Source organism: Amblyraja radiata, chromosome 7 (assembly GCF_010909765.2).
Source record: "Amblyraja radiata isolate CabotCenter1 chromosome 7, sAmbRad1.1.pri, whole genome shotgun sequence".
In the NCBI taxonomy this organism is placed as follows: Eukaryota; Metazoa; Chordata; class Chondrichthyes; order Rajiformes; family Rajidae; genus Amblyraja; species Amblyraja radiata.
The window spans coordinates 5,766,822-5,791,042 of record NC_045962.1 but is presented as its reverse complement, the minus strand read 5'-3'; the positions used below and the strand labels follow the sequence as shown (position 1 = coordinate 5,791,042).

The 24,221-nt window shown below is 40.6% G+C and overlaps 1 protein-coding gene across 6 annotated transcripts in view; it reads right to left on the bottom strand.

The window, feature by feature from the left end:
* The window catches only part of unc80 (unc-80 homolog, NALCN channel complex subunit), a 345,386-nt gene that overhangs the window by 248,483 nt on the left and 72,682 nt on the right, over positions 1-24,221 (bottom strand). For 3 of the 6 annotated variants that reach the window (XM_033023608.1, XM_033023610.1, XM_033023612.1), the window contains exons 8-16: positions 23,787-24,048; positions 22,572-22,706; positions 17,803-18,019; positions 13,999-14,139; positions 12,170-12,438; positions 4,437-4,757; positions 1,843-1,974; positions 330-477; positions 68-106 (exon numbers count right to left, since the gene is read on the bottom strand). In XM_033023608.1, coding sequence (XP_032879499.1) covers positions 68-106; positions 330-477; positions 1,843-1,974; positions 4,437-4,757; positions 12,170-12,438; positions 13,999-14,139; positions 17,803-18,019; positions 22,572-22,706; positions 23,787-24,048 — 1,664 coding nt within the window. The remainder of the gene's footprint in view (positions 1-67; positions 107-329; positions 478-1,842; positions 1,975-4,436; positions 4,758-12,169; positions 12,439-13,998; positions 14,140-17,802; positions 18,020-22,571; positions 22,707-23,786; positions 24,049-24,221) is intronic. The other 3 variants (XM_033023609.1, XM_033023613.1, XM_033023611.1) reach the window with 2 other exon arrangements.

Sequence of the window (24,221 nt, the reverse complement as noted above, 5' to 3'; positions counted from 1 at the left end):
ATTCTAAATTCAAAAGGAATAGTGGATTTTGTTACAATTTAAAAACCAGATAGAGGCAAGTAGTTACCTTGAAAATAACTGCATAGAATCAAACCTGATTGAATGTCTGAAAGGCAAAGAAAAAACTGCAGCTGGTAGAAATCCAAAATAAAAAGATAAATACTCAGCAGTTCAGGTAGCATCTGTAGAAAAATCTGGTTAAAAATCTGAAACATTAACTATCTTTTTCTGCACTGTTGCTGCCTGAGCTGTTGTTAATTGTTAGCACTTTTCAATTCAGATTGAATATATACTCTGTGACAACTACATATGATGAAAAGAATACTTACTGTCAGTAACTGGTTCCATGCAAAACCCAAGCAAAGCATGCAAAAAATCCACTACATTGTTCAATGAATCCTTGTTTACATACTCCCGCAGAGTTTGTCGAAACTGTACTTTGCTAAGTTTGTACAATCTTGTAAGGCAGTTCTGAGCCTAAAATAAACAATACATTTTAAAATAGACAATATTTTTGACAGCTAATATGGATGCATTAAAAATCTCATGGTAGCCTCCATTATGCTGCCGCGAAAGATTTACAGAAAACTTGTACAGCATAAACAAGGATAAACCAAGTTATTTAAATGTTAATAACATTCAGAGTGGATTACTATCAGAATTCCATAATAATTAATTTATTTCCATATTGCTTTAGTTCAGTGGATTTGAGAATGGCAGGACCTATTGTAACATCTTCTGCTCATTTCATAGAGGCACTTAATCAATTATAATTTTGGATCATTCTAAAGAGTAGCCCTACTTTGCCTTATCATGAGGTTAATTGAACAATGGCAAATGCATCCTTGCCTCTAAAAATAGAATGTGACATAATATGGCAACTCAAACAGCATTTAAATTTTTGCTACTTGTATTCATAGAACATGGAACATACAACAGGATGGCACAGGAACGGACCCTTCGGCCCACAATATTTGTAGTAAACATGATGCCAAGTTAAACTAATCTCATCTGTCTGTACATGACTGTATTTTTTAAGGAGGCTGAGGTCATTTAACATCTGCCAACCCCTACTGTGCAGTGTCTACCATTCAGTGGTGGCCAGTGCTCTGTTTTTTGCTGTGGCCTGTTGGGGAGATGGCGCCCGCATAGCGGACAAAAACAGACTGGACAAGCTAATCAGGAAGGCCGGCTCAGTGGTCGGGGCTGAGCAACGAACGGTCCAGCAGGTGGCAGAGGCCAGAACTCTGAACAAACTGGGTTCAATAATGACCAACCCCACTCACCCACTCCATGCCCTGAAGGTGATCAAGAGCAGCATCTTCAGTCAGAGGCTGATTGCACCAATGTGCAAAACTGAGAGACATAGGAAGTCCTGTTTACCAGCTGCTATAAGGTTATATAATGCGCATAAATAACTGCACTTTTTTTTAATTAATTGTATTTTAACTTGTATTTTAACTTGTATTTTAACTTGTTAAGTATGGAAGCCATTTGAGGAAATGTGTGGTGTTATGTCTGTCTTGAAGCTGTAGTGGCACTGTAATTTCCTGTAAAGGATTATTAAAGGTATAATCAATCAATGATCCATATTCCTTGCTCTTCCGTGTGCTTATCTAAAGCCTCTTAAACACCGTTATGGTATCTGCCTCCACCACAACCCCAGGCAATGCATTTCAGCATCACACTACTCTCTGTGTAAAAATACATGTCCCATGCATCTCCATTAACCTTTCCCTCTCATCAATGCCCTCTAGTGTTGGACATTTCCACCCTCTGACTTGCCTACTTTATAAATGTCTCTGATAATTTTATATTTTTATTCAAACAGAATTCACATACTTGATGACGGAGACGATCTCCTGATAGGCCACGGTGACCCTCACCACAACCATATGCACACCCCAAGGATTTGACGATTTTGATCAGCATCGTTAATGTAAGCTTATGAATGCTCCCTGGCATTTCTTCTTCCTAGGTAAAGATATATACAATTTAGTACTTCATAGAAGAAAATTACAACAAAACTGAACACTGTGAAGACTTCCTTGTGTAATATTAGTGCCTGTGGAGTAAATAAAATCTAAAGTTCACATAGTAAAAGCTCTATTATACTCTCAGTCTCTGAACAAAACTGTACACGGTTAAAACATTTCCTAAGAACATTCAAATAAGTTTTGGTTAGGTATCTGATCCTGTAGATCTCACTGCTGCCTTCTCCAGTCACTTCACCCTCCCTCTTATTTCCTCTCGCATCCCCTCCCCCACTCCCTCTCCTTTCTCCTACCCTCATTCACTTCCCTCCCTCCCTTCATTACCCCTCCTCTCCCTCTATCCCCCTGCACCCCCATTCCTGACACCCCCCCATCTCAACCCCCCCATCCCTCCACACCACCCCCACTGACCTCCTCTATCCTCCACTCACCCCCCCCCCCCCACAATGAAAATCGTGATTTAAAAAAAATTGGATTCTTAATGAAAATAGCGATTTTTCTTCAAAATAACCTAAACACAATGTTAGCTGTTAATGAAAATGGAAGAATTTGATTAAAACAGAGTTTTTGTTCAATCGCAATTTTTTAATGTAAATAAGATTCGGGATCCCATTGTGAAGTCATTGTAACGCGGCTGACGGGCAGGGCAAGTGGAAAGGTGGTTTGAAAAGTGATTTTTGTAAAGTTTAAAATGTCAATAACGTAAAATATAACATCAATCTGAACGAAACTTGGCTATTGCACACCACAGGACTATGGTGAGTAAGGTGGGCCAAAAATTGTAGTGCTATCGTGTACTGTTTTGGCTGTTTCCAGGACTCACTCACACGAAAACAAACAAACAAACAAACAATCAAACAAACAAACAAGATGAAAGTTTTAGTAATATAATAATAGATGTTTCAAATCTGTTTGCTGGAAATTCTGACTGAAATAGATTAAATGACATCAAGCCAACATTCTGCCACCTGTCCTTTTCCAGTGCTAGTTGACTGAACAGAAAGTCAGAGCTTCTGTAAAGTTCATTGCTTCCAGGCTGAGAAATTTGCCGACCAAAATATAGTAGCTCAATTAAAGTGACTGCAATATATTTGCTACTGGGAAAGGTAATCAGAATATTTTATCTAATAGCTTGAATTATATTTACGTGTGCGAGTCTCTGTCTAAGTTCTATAATATCATCTCTTTAAATTTTTGAATGTCTTTGACATTAATTTTCAATTTTAGTGTAAAAAATATTAAATAAAAGTCAATGGATAGGAAAGGGGATATAAGCAAAACACAGGCAATTGGGACTTGCTCAGATATCTTGGATGGACCAGATGAGTTGGGCCGGAGGGCTGTTTCAATGCTGTATGACTCGACAAATCTAATTTCAATGACAGGTTTGAGATCCAGTCAGCCTGGGGATCGGACTTCGATAAATATAAAAGTCTTGCTGTGACTTCAGCTAGCCATTTTCATTGAAATATTCCTCACATTCCTCAATGCCACACTGGAAGCTGGAAGGATGTAACAGGTAGAACAAAAAATAAACATGATCCAGAGGCAAGTGGTTAGTAACCATTGGACAAAAGAAAATCTGCTTCAATTTGTACACTGTAGTAATCCAACAGGTTTTGCAATGTAATCCCAGGAACTGAAACAGGCTTAAGATTTAAAATAACAGTTGTTCTTGTTATTTTAATTAGAAGCTGTATTGGTGAATTGATGAATGACCTTTTAATACAGTTGCTTTAAAGAAAGCTCCCTAAACAGGGATCCCAGAGGTGATTGAGTTAACATACATTGAAGTTTGATGTCACTGGGCCTGTACCCACTAGAGTTTAGAAAGAAGATGGGGAACCTCATTGATACTTACCGAATAGTGAAAGGTCTGGATAGAGTAGATGTGGAGAGGATGATTCCACTAGTGGGAGAGTCAAGGTCCAAAGCCCATAGCCTCAGAATAAAAGGACGTACCTTTAGAAAGGAGACGAGGAGGAATTTCTTTAGTCGGAGTGTGGTGAATCTGTGGAATTCATTGCCACATAAGGCTGTGGAGGTCAATTGATACTTTTAAGGAGGAGATTGATAGGTTCTTGATTAGTAAGGGTGTCAAGGGTTGTGGGGAGAAGGCAGGTGAAGGGGAAGATAGATCATGATTGAATGGCGGATTGACGATGGGCAAAATGGCCTAATTCTGCTCCAACAATTTATGAAACAGAAATATTTTCCAAACAGGATTTTCTTTTGACATTATTTTAAGGCAGCTTGAAACCTTAACCTTTCTCCTATTTACCACAAGACCAGTAGGCTTGTACTGCAATGACAAATCATTACTCCATTTAATAATAATCACAAACTTATTAATGAAAAGGACCGCATTTCTGATTTGTCTAATAATGAAATGCTAAATTTCACAAATTTGTAACTTTTGTAACATTGGAAATAACAGCAAACCTCTTGACTTTGGCTCTTTTTGTCTCCATCATCTCCTCCACCACCTCCTCGGTCACCGCTTGCGCCTGCACTCCCATCTCCATCCTCTGGTGCAGCTGAAAATGCACTGGATGATCCTCCTGGTGCTCCTCGATGGTTAACTGCTTCTTTCTGCCATTTGTCACCTATATTATTCTCCTTATTTTCTTCAGTTTTGTAATTCTTATCCACCGATTGAACTACCTCCAATTGCAGCAAGCAATCTATAATGTTTAGCCCAACATCACATATCCTGGAACTGATATCATGGTTAAGCACCACAAACAAAGCTTTCAGAATGACCTAAAAAATAATGTAAAAATCCATTTACAAATTCAATACCAAAAATCGTCACACTTTACATATGTGAAGTCCTAACACATAGGCTGAATTAAACTCAAGGCCTCACTCCTGCAGTTATCCTACAAAGTTATATTCCCAGAGAACAGCAACTGGGCCTCTAATAGCAGATCCTGAAGCGGCCGAATTGTCTTATGAAAGCTTCCTGTTGCCAAAGGTCTATTTGTGACAATTACAGAAATATTTAAACTAATTAAAACATTTAGGGTAAAAATTTAAATACATTTATTTAAAATCACCTTGAAGTGAAATTAATATTAAGATTCAGTTTTAAAAAAAGTCTAAATTGAGTCGTTTTACAAATGCTAGTGATGCTTTCTCTCAAATCCTGATCCCAGACTCAGAGCTGAGTGCAGTGCTATATTTGAAGATCACATTTATTGGCACATTTCTAACATCCATGATGCCTTGGATAGCAGTGTGACCCAAGGCAAACACATTTACAATAAGATATTGAGTTTCAGACCAAATTGCAAATGTTGTAAGGAGTAAGTGATACCAGGAAGGTTTTTACCAGGAATTGCTTATACCCCATAAACCATACTCTTCTGATATAACCAACAGTCAGGTACAAGGTAAGCAAAACCAAAAAGGCAAAAGTACATCTAAACAAGCTGAATGAACCACACTAGCATTCAAGTAGGGAGGAAAAAAAAGAACTTAGTGGTAGAATTGGATAGTAGAGCCAGGAGGATTTACACTGTTTTCTGCAGCATAGAGCAAGTGACTAAATGGATATGTTGCCTGGTACCAAAGATTGTTAGATATCTGTTCTCAACTGGAGAGGAACCTACAGTAGGAAGGATGGTGGTACCATGATACCAAGTACATTTGTAAGATGTTTCACAAACTATGTATGAGGATCTTGGCACCAAATGAAATAGAACCTCAGAGACAATATCTCTGAATTATTATCCAACCCAAGTGCAAAATGGTCGTGAAAGTGTGTCTCAAAGACTGGTGTCATAGAACTGGGGTCGAGATCCTGGGTCACCAGCAGTAAAGGAAGTGGGAGCTATGCTATTGGGCACCAGAAGCAGACTGTAGCCAGTTTTCCAGCATACTGCATAACTAGAGAGCATTTAAAACTAAACAAGGGGGACAAGGGAACAAATTAGCAAGATGATACTGCAAATCCAGGAGTAGAGAACAAGATGGAGAAAAAAATATTCATGTAGAAAAGGCAACAAACTAATAAAAGGGGAAACTAAATAATTCACAAAATATTTCCAATCGGACAGATGAATTCAAAGCACAAATAAAAATAAAGATTGTCTGATAATCATTGTAGAGACTTCAGGAAGATATATTGTGGAATATGAATATTGAATGCAGGTCAGTCATAAAATCGTAGAGCATGGAAGCAGGCCATTCAACCCAACCCATTCATGCCAACCAGTGGGCAATCTTGCAAATTATAATAGGTGGCAGAGCTTGGTTGAGGGGCTGAATAGCCTTCTCATTATTCTGAAAGGGGCATGTGTAGCATGGAAACAAGCCATTCCACCCTCCACATCTACGCTGACCAGTAGGTCAGCACTAATACAATCTCCCAGCATTTGTACCACCACCTTCATTTCCCAGGCAATTCAAGTGCTCATCTAGAAATGTCTTAAGTGCTGTCATTGACCCAGCTTCAACATTTGTTTCAGTCCAGGTTCTTGGATAAAGGTGGTCCCCCTCATATTTCCTCTAAATCTATTCCCCCTTTAAATCTGTACCCTCTTATTTTATCCACCTCTGATATGGATAAACATTTATTGTAGTCCCCTCTTAACCTCCTTTGATCCAGCGAGATAAGATTTAGCTATTCCAGTCTCTCCTCATAATTGAACTGCTCCATCCCAGGCAACATCCTTATAATCTCTTCTGCACCTTCTCCACTGCTATTACATATTTATTTTCATAAGTTGTCCAGTACCGCACATAGTAATCCAGCTAAAGTCTGATAATGTTTTAGAAAGTTGGAGCATAACATCCCAACTTTGCATTTGATGCCCTCACTAATGAAAGCAAGTATCCTATGTGCTTTTCTAACACATTATCTATCTATGTTGGCATCTTCAATGTTCTCAAGATTAGTACAGGTGCACAACCTTTTATCCGGAGTTCCGGAAACCGAAAAACTCCGAAAACCGGCCATTTTTCCCAGGATGTCGTCTGCACACCAAAGCTCGCGTTTGGCGCCAAACTTGACCCGAAACGACCCACGGTCAACTCAGGTCTGTACTACTGTAGCGGCTGCCTCCTCCCCGGAGACCGGGGAGACACTTAAACATCTGTAAATCATTGCTTAAATGTTAGTCAGTTAGTTTGGAGGGCTTTTATGTGAAGGGGGGGGGGACTTTAATTCTTAGTCCCCTACCTGGTCGGAGAGGCGGGGAGCGGGCAATGCCTTACCGGGTCGCCGTGCAGTAAGCTCCGTGCAGTAAGCTGTGGCCGCCAACTCCCAGCTGGGCCTGCGGGCGTCCGGCCGCGGGCGGCGCCGGTTGTAGCTCCGACCCCGGCAACTCTACCCCTGGCTGCGCGGCGCTCCAAATCCAGCGCGGCCCGCGGCCGGACGCCCGCAGCCCCAGCACCGCTGTGGCCGCCAACATGTTGTGTGTCGGCGGCCACAGCGCTCCGGAGCTTACTGCACGGCGACCCGGTAAGGCATTGCCCGCTTCCCGCTGGTATCCCAGCGCTGTGACGCCGCCGACTGCCAACATCGCGGAGCTGGGGCTGCGGGTGTCCGGCCGCGGGCGGCGCTGGATTTGGAGCGCCGCGCAGCCAGGGGTAGAGTTGCCGGGGTCGGAGCTCCAACCGGCGCCGCCCGCGGCCGGACGGAGCCCCCAGCTCCGCGATGTTGGGAGTCGGCGGCCACAGCGCTCCGGAGCTTACTGCACGACGACCCGGTAAGGCATTGCCCGCTCCCCGCCTCTCCGACCAGGTAGGGGACTAAGAATTAAAGTATCCCCCTTCACCCCCCCCCCCAACCCACCACATAAAATCCCTCCAAACTAACTGACTAACATTTATGCGATGATTTACAATGATTCCCCGGTCTCCGGTGAGGAGGCAGCCGCTCCAGACTTTTCAAGCCGCCCGCGCTACCTACCAAATCTACGCTAAAAATCTTCCATTCGGAAATCCGAAAAATTCCGAAATCCGACAAGTATCTGGTCCCAAGGCTTTCGGATAAAAGGTTGTGCACCTGTACACCAAGATCCATGTTTATTAAAGCTCTCTTACGCCGTTCCATTTTTGGTGTATGTTCTGGCCTCATTAATACTTCCAAAATGTATCACTTCACATTTGTTTGGATTAAACAACAGCCATTTTTCAGCACATTTCACCAACACATTGATATCTCTCTGCAGCCTAAGATTACTTTCCATACTATCAACAACTCTGCCAATCTTTATTATCCACAAACTTGCTGATCATACCTTCCATAAATGACATCTAATCACTTACATATATTACAAGCACAAAGGACCCAGCTACGATCCTTGTGAGAAACCGTTAAACACAGGCATCCAATCGCAAAAGCAATCCTCTACCACCACCCTCTGATCCCAATTACCAAGCCAATTTTGGATTCAGTTTGCCAACCTGCCCTGGATCGAATGGACCCAAACCTTTTGAATAAGTCTCTCATGTGGACAATAATAAGTTCTTACAAAGATCTATGTAAATTACATTGTCTGCCCTGCCTTTCAATACATTCTGTAACTCTTCATGGACTTCAATCAAATTAGTCAGATAGAATCTGCTCTTGATAAAGCCATGGTGGCAATTTCTGATTGACCCCAGGCCTTTCATTAATCTTCTCCCTCAAGATTTATTTACAGTATCTTCCCTATTACTGATGTTAGGGTGATAAATCTGTGGTTATGAGGCTTTTCCCTGTTCCTTTCTTAAGAAGGCTAGGCTGGACGATAATAGTACAATGAGAAAATATTAATTAATGACTGATTAATTAATAATCATAATGTTATTGAATTTTATATTCAGTATGAAGAAGAGAAGAATGGGTCCAAGATTTGGACGTGACTATATGAGAGTACAAAAGCAGAGCTAACTACAATGAACTGGCAAATTAAGTTTAGAGATTAGTTAATCAAGGCGCAGTGACAGAGAGAGACACATTTCAATGGAAAAGAAACGTTCCAAGGGGAGAATGCATTATCCATGGTTAAAAGAGGTCAAAGATACTATCAAGCTTAAAGAAAAAATCATTTAAATAAGTCAGACCAGAATATTAGACAGGATGTTAAGGCAAAGCAAAGAAAGACTAAGACAAAGTCGATACGAATCATGCCATTAATATAAGATTTTAAAAAAGAGTCAGAGTCATACAGCACACAAATAGAGGCATCGGCCCAACTCATCCTTGCTGACCAGGTGCCCATTTGAGCTAGTTCCATTTGCTCACATTTGGCCCATATCTCTCCACACCTTTCCTACACATGTACCTGTCCAAGTGCCTTCTAAATGGTGTTATATTCTCTGCCTCAACTACTTCCTCTGGCAACTCATTCTATATACCCACTGTCCTCAGGTTCCTATTAAATTTTTCCCCTCTTATCTTATGTCCTCTTTTCATTGATTCCCCATCCCCTGGGTAATAGCCACGATGCATTCACCCTATCTATTCCCCTCATGATTTGATACACCCCTGAAGGATTATCCCTCAGCCTCCTCTGCTCGGAGGAATAAAGTCCTAGCATGCCCAACCTCTCCCCATAGTTTAGCTCCTCAAGACCTAGCTATATGGCTGTAAATCTCTGCACTCTTTCCTGCCTAATGACATCTTCCTGGAGCAGGGTGACCAAAATTGATCACAGTACTCCAAGCAAATTAGAGAATGCAAGAAGGATACCCAAGATTAAAATATTCCATAACATGTAAAAGGAGTTACAAAGTAAGTCTTCCCAAATTAATAATGGGAAAATAAGGAAATAGCAGATCAATGTCCATCATGCATGATTCACAAAAGGACAGCAAGTAACTGGGAAAACTGACAACTGTTATTGTAAGGGAAATTAAACACAAACAAATTGTGAACTCATGTTTCAATGTTATCGTGCATTAAATGAGACCACAGAGCCATAGGGCATAGAAACATTCAGCCCACTAGGTCCACACCAACCTGTGGGAACCCATATGTATTAATCTCGTCTTCCCCGCACTTGGCTCACAGTCTCCACTACAAAATGCCATCTGAAAATATGCCAGGAAGACTGGGTCATAACGGTTGCTCTGCCTGAAAGCTGGTACTGTGAGTACCAGGTATTCCTAGGAGCACACTAGATACAGCACAGCCAAATCTAAAACCACAACTGCAAATTGCATTTCAAAAGGACTTTGAAAGATCACAGCAAAATACAAAGTGCTGGAGGTACTCACGGGTCAGGCAGCATCTGTGGATGGAATGGACAGATAATCTTATAGGTTGGGACCCTGGTTCAGACTGATTAGAATAGCGAGGAGAAAGTTGGAAAAAAGATGGGGTGGGACAAAACCTGGCAAGTGATAGGTGGATCCAACTATTACTTGTCAGGTTTTGTCCCAGCCCCACCAAATTAGTGAATGATATAGCTGAGATCCCCCTAATCTAATCAGTCTGAAGGAGGGCCCCGACCTGAAATATTATCTATCTCACAGATGCTGCCTGAACCGCTGAATTCTTCCAGTAATTTATTTTTTGTTTTGAGATCCTCAAATCTGCCTACCTTGAATAAATTCTCCTCCTCTCCTCCACATGTTCTGTGATAACCTCTTTCACTGCACCCCACATGATTCCTTTTGCTCTCCTGCTCTTCAACCATATTCTGACCCAGACTCTCTACTAAAATCACGTGTCTATCTTCAGATTCACCTCTCACTTGTTTAGCTTTGCCCCACCCTAACTCTCTTTTCCAGCTTTCTCCCCCCAATTCCCGATCCAAAATACCATGTCCATTCCCTCCACAAAAGCTGCCTGACCCGCCGAGTTCCTCCAGCACTTCACTTTTTGTTCAAGACACCACAATCTGCTGTGTGGTTGAATTGAATGGAAAGATACAGCATGGGAACATGCATTTCAGCCCACCAAGTCCATGCCTTCCATTGATCACCCATTCACACTAGCTCTATGTTATCCCACTGTCACTCTCGGGTAAATTGCAGAGGTCAATTAACCTACAATCCCGCACGTCTTTGGGATATGGGAGAAAACCGGATCACCCGGAGGAAACCCACGCGGCCACAGGGAGAGCGTGCAACTCCACACAGACAGCAGTCAAAGTCAGAATCAAACCCAGGTTACTCTGTAATGTAGCAGCTCTACCAAATGCGCCACTGTCTCCAGGTCACAGGTTGCTTCTCAAATGTCTTAGCAAATACTGACACCAACTTGTCATTGTTCAGAGGGTAATGCTAGTGCAAACTATCCATAATGCTCTCTAGAGTCTCCTGCATGGCACTCAGGGCACTGTTGCAGTACGGTAGTAAAATAACAGAATGACTCAACAATTTAGCTATTTCTTTCATTAAATTGGTACACACAATGCTGCTACATATGGATATCAATACACCTTCTCTGTGGAACAACGGGAAATAAAAATATGATCAGTGAAGAATATAAGAAATAGATGGAGAAGTAGACTTTTGGCTGTCTCAGGTGATCATGGCTGACTGCTTGCCTCAGAGCAACTGTCATGAATTGGCACCATTCCTTGATATCTTAATATCCAAAGATTAATTGATCAATCTCTGAGCAGTCTTCGTGTGTGAATCAACCAGCTAATATTTCATACATTTCATTGATTTATATCACAAAATTAATGACTAACTTCAATGTAGTTGCTTATAAAATAATTTTCAGCTCAATGTACTATAATACAAGTGCACAAACTGGTGACAACAAGTGCAATTGGAAATTTCTCGTATTTGAAAAACTGAAAAACTATGAGATATGTACAAGACAGAAAATAATATTTGACTAGGTAATATCTTCTCTGTAAAAATTTTGACAACATATTTTAAAACGGATTCTTAAACTTATCTTAAATACATCATGATCACTGGTTCATTGATTTTGAATGAAATTTAGAATATATTTGCAATTTGTTCCGGTTAATTTCAAGTCAACAATTAAACCTTAATAAACCAAAGTTGTTACCTTCTATTATTTCAGCTTGAATTTAGAAAGAATTTGAAGAAGATAATTTCAAAATTATGAGTAGACTATCGATAATAGCGACAACAGCTTTAAAATAAATTTTGTTTTCCCAAAAGATTGAGATAATGAATAACTAATATCTTAATTCCTCAGACTTTATTTTACACCTTCTAAAACCAAACAGCCTAGTTTTGTCATAAAACTTTACCGCTATATCAAGCATCCCATTTTTCTTGATAAAATTGTTAGTTCCTTCCATGTTTTCTGTTTCCTCAAGGCAGGTATAGTTTATACAGGAATCAGTCAGACTGCGGGGCAGGTTGGCACATGCCAGTGGCTCATGGGGTAATTCTGGTATAGCCACTTGATTATATAGTTTTCGCATGTGATCACTGAAGAAATCAGAATATCCCACATTGAACGAGGCTACCGTTGTGTTGAAAGTAGCTACTGTGATTGTGGAAATCTGTGATCTCACTGCAAAATATAAAATTAATTAAGATGCTTTTTTCCATAACTTTAACTTCAAATGCAAAGTTAAAATGTAATACAATGGCTTAGATGTACTGGTGGTATATGCCACGAATTACATGATTTTGTGACCCAATCATATGCAATATTGGGAGAAAATGAGTCTTCTGAGTTAAAGATTATCAAATTGCAGGAATAATTTGCAGCAACCACGCATTTATTTCCCTCACATTTATCTGAGCTTCAAGACCATCCCAAGTTACAATTTTGTCAATTTTACAATTTAATGCTACAATTACTCTGGTAATTTAGTTTACCTACTGAGGCTGCGATTAATCAAACCAAACTGGATTTAGTCTGGCCATTTTAATTCCCCATCCCCCTCTCACTTTGATCAATCAGTCTGTGGCCTCCTGCACTGTTACTAAGAGGTTCAATGCAAGCTTGAGGAACACCTCATCTTCTATCTGTGCACGTTGCAACCTTCTGGATTCAGTACTGAATTCTACAACTTCTTCTCTTGCTCCAATCATTCATGTTGGCGCAGCTTGTTTGTTTTTCTGTCTCTTGTTTTTTGCCCACAGTAGAAGTGATGATCAAGTGCAGCGTCACCATTTTCTTGCTCGGCATTTCACAATTCCTACAGCATATTGTTTACATTATTTTGTCCGTATTCTCCCTCACTGACCAGATAATCACTTTTACAGATTATTCCCAGTCCCCCTGGTTTTACTCTGTCCACCATCTCCGCAGCTTAACACACTTCTTTGCTTTCCATCCCTATTTTGACAGAGGTTTTCAACCTGAAATGTCAATTGTTTCTTTGCCCACAAATCTAGCCTGGTCTGCTAAGTATTTTCAGCATTTTCTGTTTTCATTTTAGATTTCCAGCATCTGCAGCATTTTTTCATTCTACTGTTTTATTCCCAAAGTAAGGGGTATGCAAAGGTGGGACTTTATAAGACTATATCCTACAGATGACCCATACTGATCAAAGAAAATGAAGTAGGTTGCTTCACAAGGTTCCTCAACTGACTTCAACGTCACTTAAATATAAGGAGCAAATTCAGATGGGTATCTGGGCTAATCACATGGCAGATTCTCAGAACACTTTGAAAACATATCTACTGTTCATTTATTTTATCCCCATGCTCAGTTTCATATATAGGCACCTTTTCACAATAGACAGTAAACCTAACACTTAATGATGAATAAATCAGTATTTTCATATGCATAATGAGAATCGATTTTAGTTGAGTTCAAACTCATGGATTTAAGTTTGAAAGCCTAAGAAAATAAGTACAAATCATTTCAAAAGTTATCACCACAGGCAGAACTGAGCAACCATGATTTTGGTGAGAGCGTTGGTGGTGAGGTGCAAAAGCCCAAAGAAATTAAATGTGGAGTAAATAACATTTATAAATTTTCCAAATATGGGGATGTTTTTATTTTTGTTCAAATTTTACTTTGCAATAGACAGTGCGACAACACAATTCCCTATCAAAAAGGTAGATAATTAGTTACACAGTTACCTTAGTAGACTTAGTTATCTACTATACACCTTACCATCTTTAACTGTATTATCTCCATGGCTGTTAGAGTGATCAGGCATGTCACTCAGCAAGGTGTGATGAGAATGAGAATGCTTAGCACTCATGCTTTCCATTTCTGTTGCAGCATCTGAACTGCCTCGTCGGGTAAACTTTCCTGTGAAAGATTTTTTTTTCAAAAGAGCATTAATGAAAATTATTTATATATTAACCAGACATCATTGAAACATATCGAAAGATTCAAATCCAAATTATAACAAAAATACAACAAAACAAACCATATCTCCCTAATATGAATAATGTTTGCAATTTAAGCAATTTAATAACAAACAGAAATAAATGGGTATGGTCCAATATTAATTTTAGACATGTGTTTGGTTCCTGAACCAGGCTGGTGGGGGGGGGAATATAAATATAAAATAAATATAAAAGGGTATCTGACATTTTGGTAGGACAGACAGGAGAAAATAAATGGGGTAGATCTGGTCATAAAGAATCAGATCACAACAATTATATTGGTTCTGAAGCTTCATATATAGGTTCTGTCTGAGTCGAGGTTAAAAATAAAGTAAGAGTAAGTAAGGTACAGATAGCAGTAGCAGTACCTAATAGTGGTTCTGCTGTAGAACAAAGTATAAATCAAAAAATAATAGGAGCTTGTAAGATGCAGCAAGGGTAGACAATCTTAATTAGCATAAAGACTGAAGAAATTAAATTGGCACGGGTGGACTTGAGGGGGAGTTCATAGAATGCATTCCACATTTATCATTCTTAAAGTGATATTTTGCTGAGGAACCAATCAAGGAACGGGCTCTTTTAAATTTGGTATTACTTAATGAGATTGGATCAGTGAATGGTCCAACAGTAAGGCATCCCCCAGGAAGTGATAAAAACATGGTCAAATTTCAAAATCAGTTGAAGACTGAGAAGCTAAGGTCAGAAACTAGTCTCCTAAGCTTTAGGTACGAAGGTAGAGTGGGACAAAACAATATGGAAAAATATGTTACATGGTAAGATAGCAGATCAGTAATGGCAGATATCTTAAAAAGATATTTCATAAGTCGCTACAAAGATACAAGATAGATTTATTCATCACATGTGCCAGATGGCACAGTGAAATGAAATTCCCATACAGCCATACAATAAAAAAAAAAGGGACACAACACACTATAGGGTTTGACATAAAACATCCCCACACAGCAGAATCAAAGTTTCCCACTGTGTGGGAAGGCACCAAAGTCAGTCTCTTCCTCCATTGTTCCCCGTGGTCAGGGCCTCCCCAAGCCCTCCGCAGTTGCAGCTACGGGCGGGCCGATGTTCAGGACCGCTCGCCGGGGTGATACAAGTCCGACGTCGGGGCTGCGGGACGTCCTCAGCGGCGTGGACACCAGTCGGCCCCCTCCTACCGGAGTCGGCGGCTCCCAAAGTCCGCAGGCCGCGCCGGGTGGAGACCCGCTGCTGTAGACCCTCTGCAAGGCGCCCCAGGACTCCACGATGTTGTTCAGCGCCGCCCGCGTTGGAAGCTCTCCGCATCAGAGCTCCACGATGTTGGAGCAGCGGCCCAACGCTCCGGAGCTCCAAACGGCGACCCAGGTAGGCATCGCCCGCTCCGCGGTGACTCCAGCGCTGCGCCGTCGCTGTAGCAGCCCTGGTCCGGTACTCGGTCCCCGGCAGGAAAGGCCGCTCCGATCCAGCTGGTAGGTGGGGGGCGAGGACGCAACTCGGAGAAATAGTCGCGTCCCCGCCAGGAAGAGACTGGGAAACGGTTTCCCCCTTACCCTGCCCCCTCCCCCACATAGAAAAGTAAAAGTTTCCCCCAACACAAGACTTTAGACTAACTAAAAATTAAAAAAAAGATAGAAATAACAGACAGGCTGTAGGTAGAGGCTGCTGCCAGTGCAGCGCCCCCAGTGAATGTTCTGGTGAGAAAGTAACTTCACACGGAGGATCTATGACTGAGGAAGTTAGAGGATGGCATTAAATTGAAAAACATAAAATGCTGCAAAGATTAGTGTTAGGCCAGAGGATAGTATATTTTAAAAACCAGGAGTGCATTAAATAATGGAGAAAGATAAGATGGGAACAGAAGAGGAAACTCGTAAAGTATATAAAAACAGAGAGCAAGGAAGTCGGCAAATATATGAAATGGATAAGTGCAGCTCAAATAAACATTGGTCTCGTGTTGGATGAGACTAGGGAAGTTATGTGAAACAAATACAGTGCCCTCTATAATGTTTGGGACAAAGACCCATCATTTATTTATTTGCCTCAGTACTCCATATGTAAAAAATAAAAAAAATCACATGTGGTTAAAGTGAACATTGTCAGATTTTATTAAAGGCCATTTTAATACATTTTTGGTTTCATCACATAGAAATTACAGCTGTGTTTATCCAGTACATAGTTCCCCCCATTTCAGGACACCGTGATGTTTAAGACACATGGCTTCACAGGCATTAATAATTTGATCAGGTGTGTTTAATTGCCTCCTTAATGCAGGTAATGTTTTTCCTCCAGTCCTTTCCTCCAGACCGATGGAAACTTTTATTGCTGTTTATCAAAATGAGGACCAAAGTTGTGCCAATGAAAGACAAAGAAGAGACTGAGAAACAAGAATAAAACTGTTAGAGACATTAGCCAAACCTTAGGCTTACCAAAATCAACTGTTTGGAACATCATTAAAAAGAAAGAGCATTGGTGAGCTTACTAATCGCAAAGGGACTGACAGGCCAAGGAAGACCTCCACAGCTGATGACAGAATATATAATAAAGGAAAATCCCCTAACACCTGTCCGACAGATCACAACAAAAACTTTTCAGGGGTCAGGAGTGGATTTGTCAATGCCCAGTGTTCGCAGAAGACATCATGAGCAGAAATACAGAGGCTACACTGCAAGATACAAACCACTGCAAACCACTGCTTAGCTGCAAAAATAGGATGGCCGGGTTACAGTTTGCCAAGAAATACTTAAAACAGCAACCACAGTTCTGGAAAAAGGTCTTGTGGACAAATGAGACGAAGATTAACATATCAGAGTGATGGCAAGAGCAAACTATGGAGGGGAGAAGGAACTGCCCAACATCAAATGCATACCACCTCATCTGTGAAACACGGTGGTGAGGGTGTTATGGCCTGGGCATGTATGGCTGCTGAAGGAAGGTACAGGCTCACTTATCTTCATTGATGACACAACTGCTGATGGCAGTAGCATAATGAATTCTGAGGTGTATAGACACATCCTTTCTGCTCAAGTTCAAACAAATGCCTCAAAACTCATTGGCCTGCTGTTCATTCTACAGCAAGACAATGATCCCAAACATACTGCTAAAGTCAATCATCCGATCTGAACCCAATTGAGCATGCCTTTTATATGCTGAAGAGAAAACTGAAGGGGACTAGCCCCCAAAACAAGCATGAGCTAAAGATGGCTGCAATGCAGGCGTGGCAGAGCATCACCAGAGAGGACACCAGCAACTGGTGATGTCCATGAATCGCAGACTTCAAGCAGTCATTGCATGCAAAGGATATGCAACAAAATACCAAACATGACTACTTTCATTTACATGACATTGGTGTGCCCCAAACATTATGGTGCACTGGAATGGGGGGGCTATGTATAAACACTGCAGTAATTTCTATATGGTGAAACCAAAATGTATAAAAATGGCCTTAATTACAATCTGACAATGTGTACTTTAACCACATGTGATTTTTTCTATTACAAATTTCAAATTGTGAAGTACAGAGGCAAATAAATAAATGATGGATCTTTGTCCCAAACATTATGGAGGGCACTCTATGCTATTGTACTTGGCTAACCTAGTATCGTAGCTTGCCAACCTCCTCTATCCAAACCACGTTTTTCGTCCCCAGTTCCAGAAAAGCTTCCAAAAGAGAATGTGCTTCGAGTCGGTGATACATCTAAATGGTCCTCATGTAGAAGAAAAGGCATTCCCATTCGCCGTTGTCTCTTTTTACCTGGATGATGGAATGGGATAGAGCCTTTGCGTTCACGGTCCTCTTTACGGCTCTTGAACTAGTACACAGATAATACATTTTATTAGTATACGTATAGATTTTATTATTAAATAGTGTTTGATGTGGGTCACAAATTAGTGTATTTTAGACTGAACAAGTCTGCGTTTATACTTTAAAAAAAAACAATTAATGTTTAAGAAGCACTTAGACAGTTACAGAAGGATATGAGATAGTTTAAAAAGATACAACTTGGAAACCTTCAGTCCACAGAGTCCATGCCGACCAATGATCACCGTACACTAGTTCAATGTTATCCCACTTTAGCATCCTACACATTTGGGGCAATGTGCATCAAAACATACTTCGCTGCCAAGTGCTACACCTTCAGTAGTCAACTTATCACAAATAGTTTAGAGATGCAGCATGGAAACAGGCCTTTGGCCCTCCAAGTCCATGCTGACCATCGATCACCCGTTCACACTAGTTCTATGTTATCTCACTTTCTCTTCCACTCTCTACACATTAAGGGGCAATTTTACAAAAGCCAATTAACCTACAAACCTGCTGGTCTTTAGAAAATGGGAGGAAATCGGCACACCCGGAGAAAACCCACATGGTCACAGGGAGAACATACGAACTCCGCAGACAGCACCCGTAGTCAGGATCAAATCTGGGTCTCTGGCACAGTGCGGCAGCAACTCTACCGCTGTGCTACTGAGCCACTCAGTAGCACAGTGGACTGGAATTGGAGTTGGTGAGCAAAAGATCAGCATGAAGTGGGTGGGCCAAAGGGCCAATTTCTGGCCTGTACAATATGACTCGAAAGAAGGGAGGGAGTAAATAGGAAACTGTTAGCCTAACATTTGTTTGAAAAATGCTGGAATCTATAATAAAACTGCATATAATATTTCTTTAGAAGACATTTATTGGTTTAGTTACTGCTAGTTTTAAAATAACCATAATCAAATGATCCAGGTTTATGTCTCCATGGAAAAAAGCGAATAGAGTACTTTAGTAAATTGCTAAAAGAAATAAACTAGCCTGAAAACAACTAAATTCCAAGGACCTGATAATCTAAATGCTAGAGTTTTGAAAGAGATGGTGAAAGAGAAAGACAGTACATCTTCTAAAATTTTGACCGAAATTTGGAACGGTTTCGGTAAATTGGAGGGTATAACTCCACTTGGATTCTGGTCACCACATATAGGAAGGATGTGATTGCCCTCGAGAGAGAGAGAGAGAGAGAGAGAGAGAGAGAGAGAGAAAGGACAGAGGAGGTTTGCCAGAATGCTCCCTGGATTGCAAAATATTTGATTGGATAGGCTGAGCTTGTTTTCCGAGGATGAGTGATCTGACGGAGTTTATAAAATTATGAGAGCTATAGATAGGCTAGTCAGAAATGCTTTCCCCATAACACATGTATCAAAAGCTTAAGGTGAGAGGAACAAGTTTTAAAGGAGAATTTGTGGAAAAGCAGACCAAGCGCAAGTGTTCAGTGAAACAGTCACCGAGGTATAGGAGGCCACACCGGGAGCACCGGATGCAGTAGATGAGGTAAGTGGAAGTTGATAAACTGTCCCATGATGGAGACCAAAAGGTCAATAAAGGGGTGAGAGGTGTCAGAGATAGTGTTTTTATACAGGAGAGTAATCAGCCAAGTTAACATATGGATTTGGGGTAATGGACTAAAAGTTTTCTAAAAAAAAAATCAAGGAGAAGGAATAAGTAGGTCCAGTGCAGGTTGGCAGCTGCGATGAGCGGGGCATGACATGGATTGATCGTCAAGGCCAAAATCTTTGCAAGCTAAATTTTTGAATTATCTGAACAGACTAAAGCTCCCTCTGCACTATTGACTGATGACTACTATAAATATACCAACTCCTACAATTATCTGAATTACATGTCCTCCCACCCTGCCTCTTGCAAAGACGCTATCCCCTACTCTCATTGTCACTGTCTCTGTGGCATATGCTCCCAAGATGAGGCTTTCCATTCTAGGACATCGGAGATGTAAACATGGTAAACGAGGTTTCTCCCCTGCTGTCATAGATGGATCACTCACCCGTGTCTCCTCAGCGGCGACTGCGGAGGCCTCACTAGGCCCGACTTTGGGTGACCTGGGGATGGGACTGGACTTTGCTGCCTTCCCCCACAGTGGGAACCATTGTGGGGGGATGTTTTTATGTTTACTGTTAAATTCTTTAATGTTTTGTATTATCTTTATTCGTGCTGCATTGGCAAGTCAAATTTCACTACACCAATTGGTGTATGTGATAATAAATGTCCTTTGTCTTGTCGTTCTGCCCTCACACCTCCTTCCCCCAGATCAATGATAGAGTTCCCCTGCTCCTCACCTTTCACCCCACCAGCCTCTGCATCCAAACACATCATCCTCTGATGCGCCGTAGAAAGCATTTTATCAGGATGCATCACAGCTTGGTTTGGGAACAGCTCCGTCCAAGACAGCAAGAAATTGCAGCAAATTGTGGACGCAGCCCAGACCATCACACAAACCAGCATCCCTTCCATTGACTCCATTTATACCACACTCTGCCCCGGTAAGGCCATCAGCATAATCACGGACAAGTCGCACCCTGGCCATTCCCTCTTCTCCCCACTCCCATCGGGTAAAAGGTGTAGAAGTGTGAAACACATACCTCCAGATTCAGGGACAGTTTATTCCCAGCAGTTATCAGGCAACTGAACTACCCTACTGCATGCAACCAGAGAGTAGTCCTGAACTACTATCTACCTAATCGGAAACACTTGGACTATCTTTGATGGGATCTTACTGGCTTTACCTTGCACTAAATGTTATTCCCTTATCATGTGTCTATACACTGGGAATGGCTCGATTGTAATCATGTATTGTCTTTCCACTGGTTGGTTAGCATTGAACAGAAGTATTTCACTGTACCTTAGTACACATGACAATAAACTAAACAGAAATGAACTGAACTGACATTTCTGTCACTTCCAATATGATCCCATCTTCCCATCTCCACCTTTCTTTGAATTCGGTAAAGACCGCTCCCTCCGCAACTCGATTCACTCATCCCTTCCCATACAGACCACCCTTTCCCCCGGGACTTTCCCCTAAAACCGCAAGGGTTATAACCATTGCTCATAAACCTTCTCCTGCACCTCCATCCAGGGATCCTAGCAGTCTTTCTAAGTGGGATACTTGTAACTCCTCTACTGCATCCGGTGTTCCTGATGTGGCCTTCTGTACCAACCATTGACTTGGTGATCGTTTCGCTAAACATTTGCGCTCGGACCAAGACCTATGGGAACTCCCAGTTGCTTATCATCTATCTATCAAAATCATCCCTCACCTGTATCAACATATTTCTTATCTCTTATCCCTTATCTCTGTGTCTCCCTTTCCCCTGACTCTCGGTTTGAGGAAGGGTCTCGACCTGAAACGTCACCCATTCCTTCTTTCCAGAGATGTTGCCTGCCTCACTGGGATATTCCAATATTTTGTATCTATCTTCGGTGTAAACTAGCATCTGCAGTTCCTTCCTACTCACTCCTCAACATATTACCTGCCAGGTGTTGTCCTGCCTCTCCTTCCTTCCCGCTTTCTCCCCCTTCCCGTACAATCAGTCTGAAGAAGTCACAACCAGAAACATCACCTATCAATGTTCTCCAGATATTCTGCTTGACCCGCTGAGTTACTCCAGCACTTTATGCCTCTTTAAAAAAATATATAGCATTTCTCAGTTTGGTGAGAACACAAAACTAATTGGAAATGTGAGTAGTAATAAAATTGCAACAAAGGCTCAAGACATGTAAACAAGCTAATTAAGTGGGTAACTTCAAATCACATGGAGTACAATGTGGCAAAATCCAAAGCTAACCACTGGAAAACAGAAATGTTTTGTATTTTTTAAATGAGACTAGGAAATGGTGATGTCCTAATGCTTGGTGTCCTATATTAATCACAAAAATCAAACATGCAGGCCAACAGGCAATTAAGCAAGGCAAATGGTTATTTTGCAACATGATTTACGTCCAGAGATTTCCTACTGCAATTACACTGGGTCTTTGTGAGATTGCACAGAGTAGAGTAATATATTTACTATAGAGGTAACACAGCAAAGATTAGGCAGCTGAATTCTGTTAAGATGGATCTCTTATCGAAGAAAAGATAGAATAGGGTAGGCACAAAATGCTGGAGAATAGGGTAGGTATCTTTGCCGATTACATGGCATGCAAGTCATTAACTGCATTAAAAATATTATAATAGATTTCTGGACCTTAAATAAATCAAAGATATGGTAAAGCGCACGCAAATGGTGTTGCAGTAATAGATCAGCTGATATTTTGTTGAATGGCAGAACAGATTTGAAGATCCGAAGGATCCATCTTTCCATTTCTTATATTTTATGTACAAATATGAATTTGTCCTAGCACATACCTAACTGAGAGAGCAAAAGATACTTAGAAATACTGATAGTTTTTACTTACTTAGAATAACACTGTCTATAACTAAAACTAGATACTTAAGGGTAAATAATACTTAACTACAATATAAATTACATCAGCAATATCACTTTTAAACTTTTAGATCTGGGATAATAACCATCTCCAAAATTTTTCTTTACCTTTTTGAAGATGTTCAATCCAAGATCAGTGGAAAGGTCTGGAACTGCCTGTCTTCTAAGGTTTGTCACGGACAACTTTGAAAATGTTTCAGAACTCAGGGACTTTTCCCCTTCATTACATTTCAGAGTAAGATCCTTATAATGACAAAAGTAAGATTTTAACTATTTTCAATTGTCACAGATTACACAGGGGAGTGAGGGATTTTTTCAATGGTTCATTAAAATGTGACAATCACAACATTAGATGATTGGAATACATATTTGACCCATTTCAAATAAATGTGACAGGGGTCTCTCTCAAATGGGATAATCCTGCAAGAAACTGCAGACACTATAAAGTTGTAGCTTCCCTGCAAAAAAGAGAAAAAATGTTTCTTGTACACCAGTGGGTTTATCTCCCTGTTAGTAAATGTTCCTCCAAACATCACTCGGTCTGATCCAAAAAAAGAACACCATTTTGAAATGCGAATAAAATTTAAACTTACAATGCATATAATTGTTGCTGTGCATAAATAAAGCTAGTTGCACAAGGTATTAATTATAATTGCCTTATGGTTAAATTAGTAAGTTTTTAATTCAACATTAATGAGATGTCTCTATTTTGCTGCCTTCTCAAGGATCGAAATGGTTACTTTCCTCCCCCTCCTGTGAGGTGAAAGGTTCAGAGTGTTCCTGTGTTGCAACATTGGATCGAAGTGTGTTGGAAGCTGACAGGAATGATTTTACCAGTAAAAGTCTTGTGAAAGTTAGCATTTTTAAAGCTTTAATCGTGAATAACCTGAAATATAGGATGAAATCTTCAGTGAAGCTGATCACTGCCAAGCCATTGTGACGACATCAGTGAAAGCTGGTCGTTTTAAATTCAAAGTCTTTTGATGTTTTTAAACTTCTAACTTACTTTTAATCAGTAATCGAGAAATAAAGCATAAAATGTTCAGTGAAGGTGTTCTCAGCCTCGAGGAAAAAATGTCAATCAGTTTATGTAAAAATGTAATCGTTACCGCATAGTGTTTTTGCGAAGATGTAAAGACAACCACATATACACACGCATATACACACACACATATACACACGTACAAGATCAGACTTTTAATAAGTATATGATATAGATTAGCCTGGTCTTATTTTATTTCACACATTTTATTTTATAAACCAAATATTTTTAACGTAGATATGGACTATTGGAAGCCACAGATAGGAACATAATTTGCTTACCTGTGTTTTATGAGTGTTAACCAGAGAAGGAGCTGTTGCTACCATGGAACTACTGCGTGGTCTGGGTAAGTGGCTTATTTCTGGTTCAGTAGGCCTATCAGGCTTCTCCTCCAAGATCTGTCGAAGCCTTTGAAAATAATACATCAATGCCCAGTGGATACCTTCTTCAGACCAGTGCGGTTGCAGCAAGCAACGCAATACTGCAATATCAAAATAGGTGGCATACCGAGACTTCCGACTCAGTGGAATGGTTAATGAAGTTCTGTAACAGATGTTATTTATGCTACGTTAGAAGATAAGTGAGGAAAAATGTGTTGAATCATATTCAAAATAAATAGAATTCTCCAATAAAAATGATATTCAAAATCAACACATAATTAATTCGAACTTCCAACTCAAACCAAACACTAGATCCAATAACTAATACAGCTCATC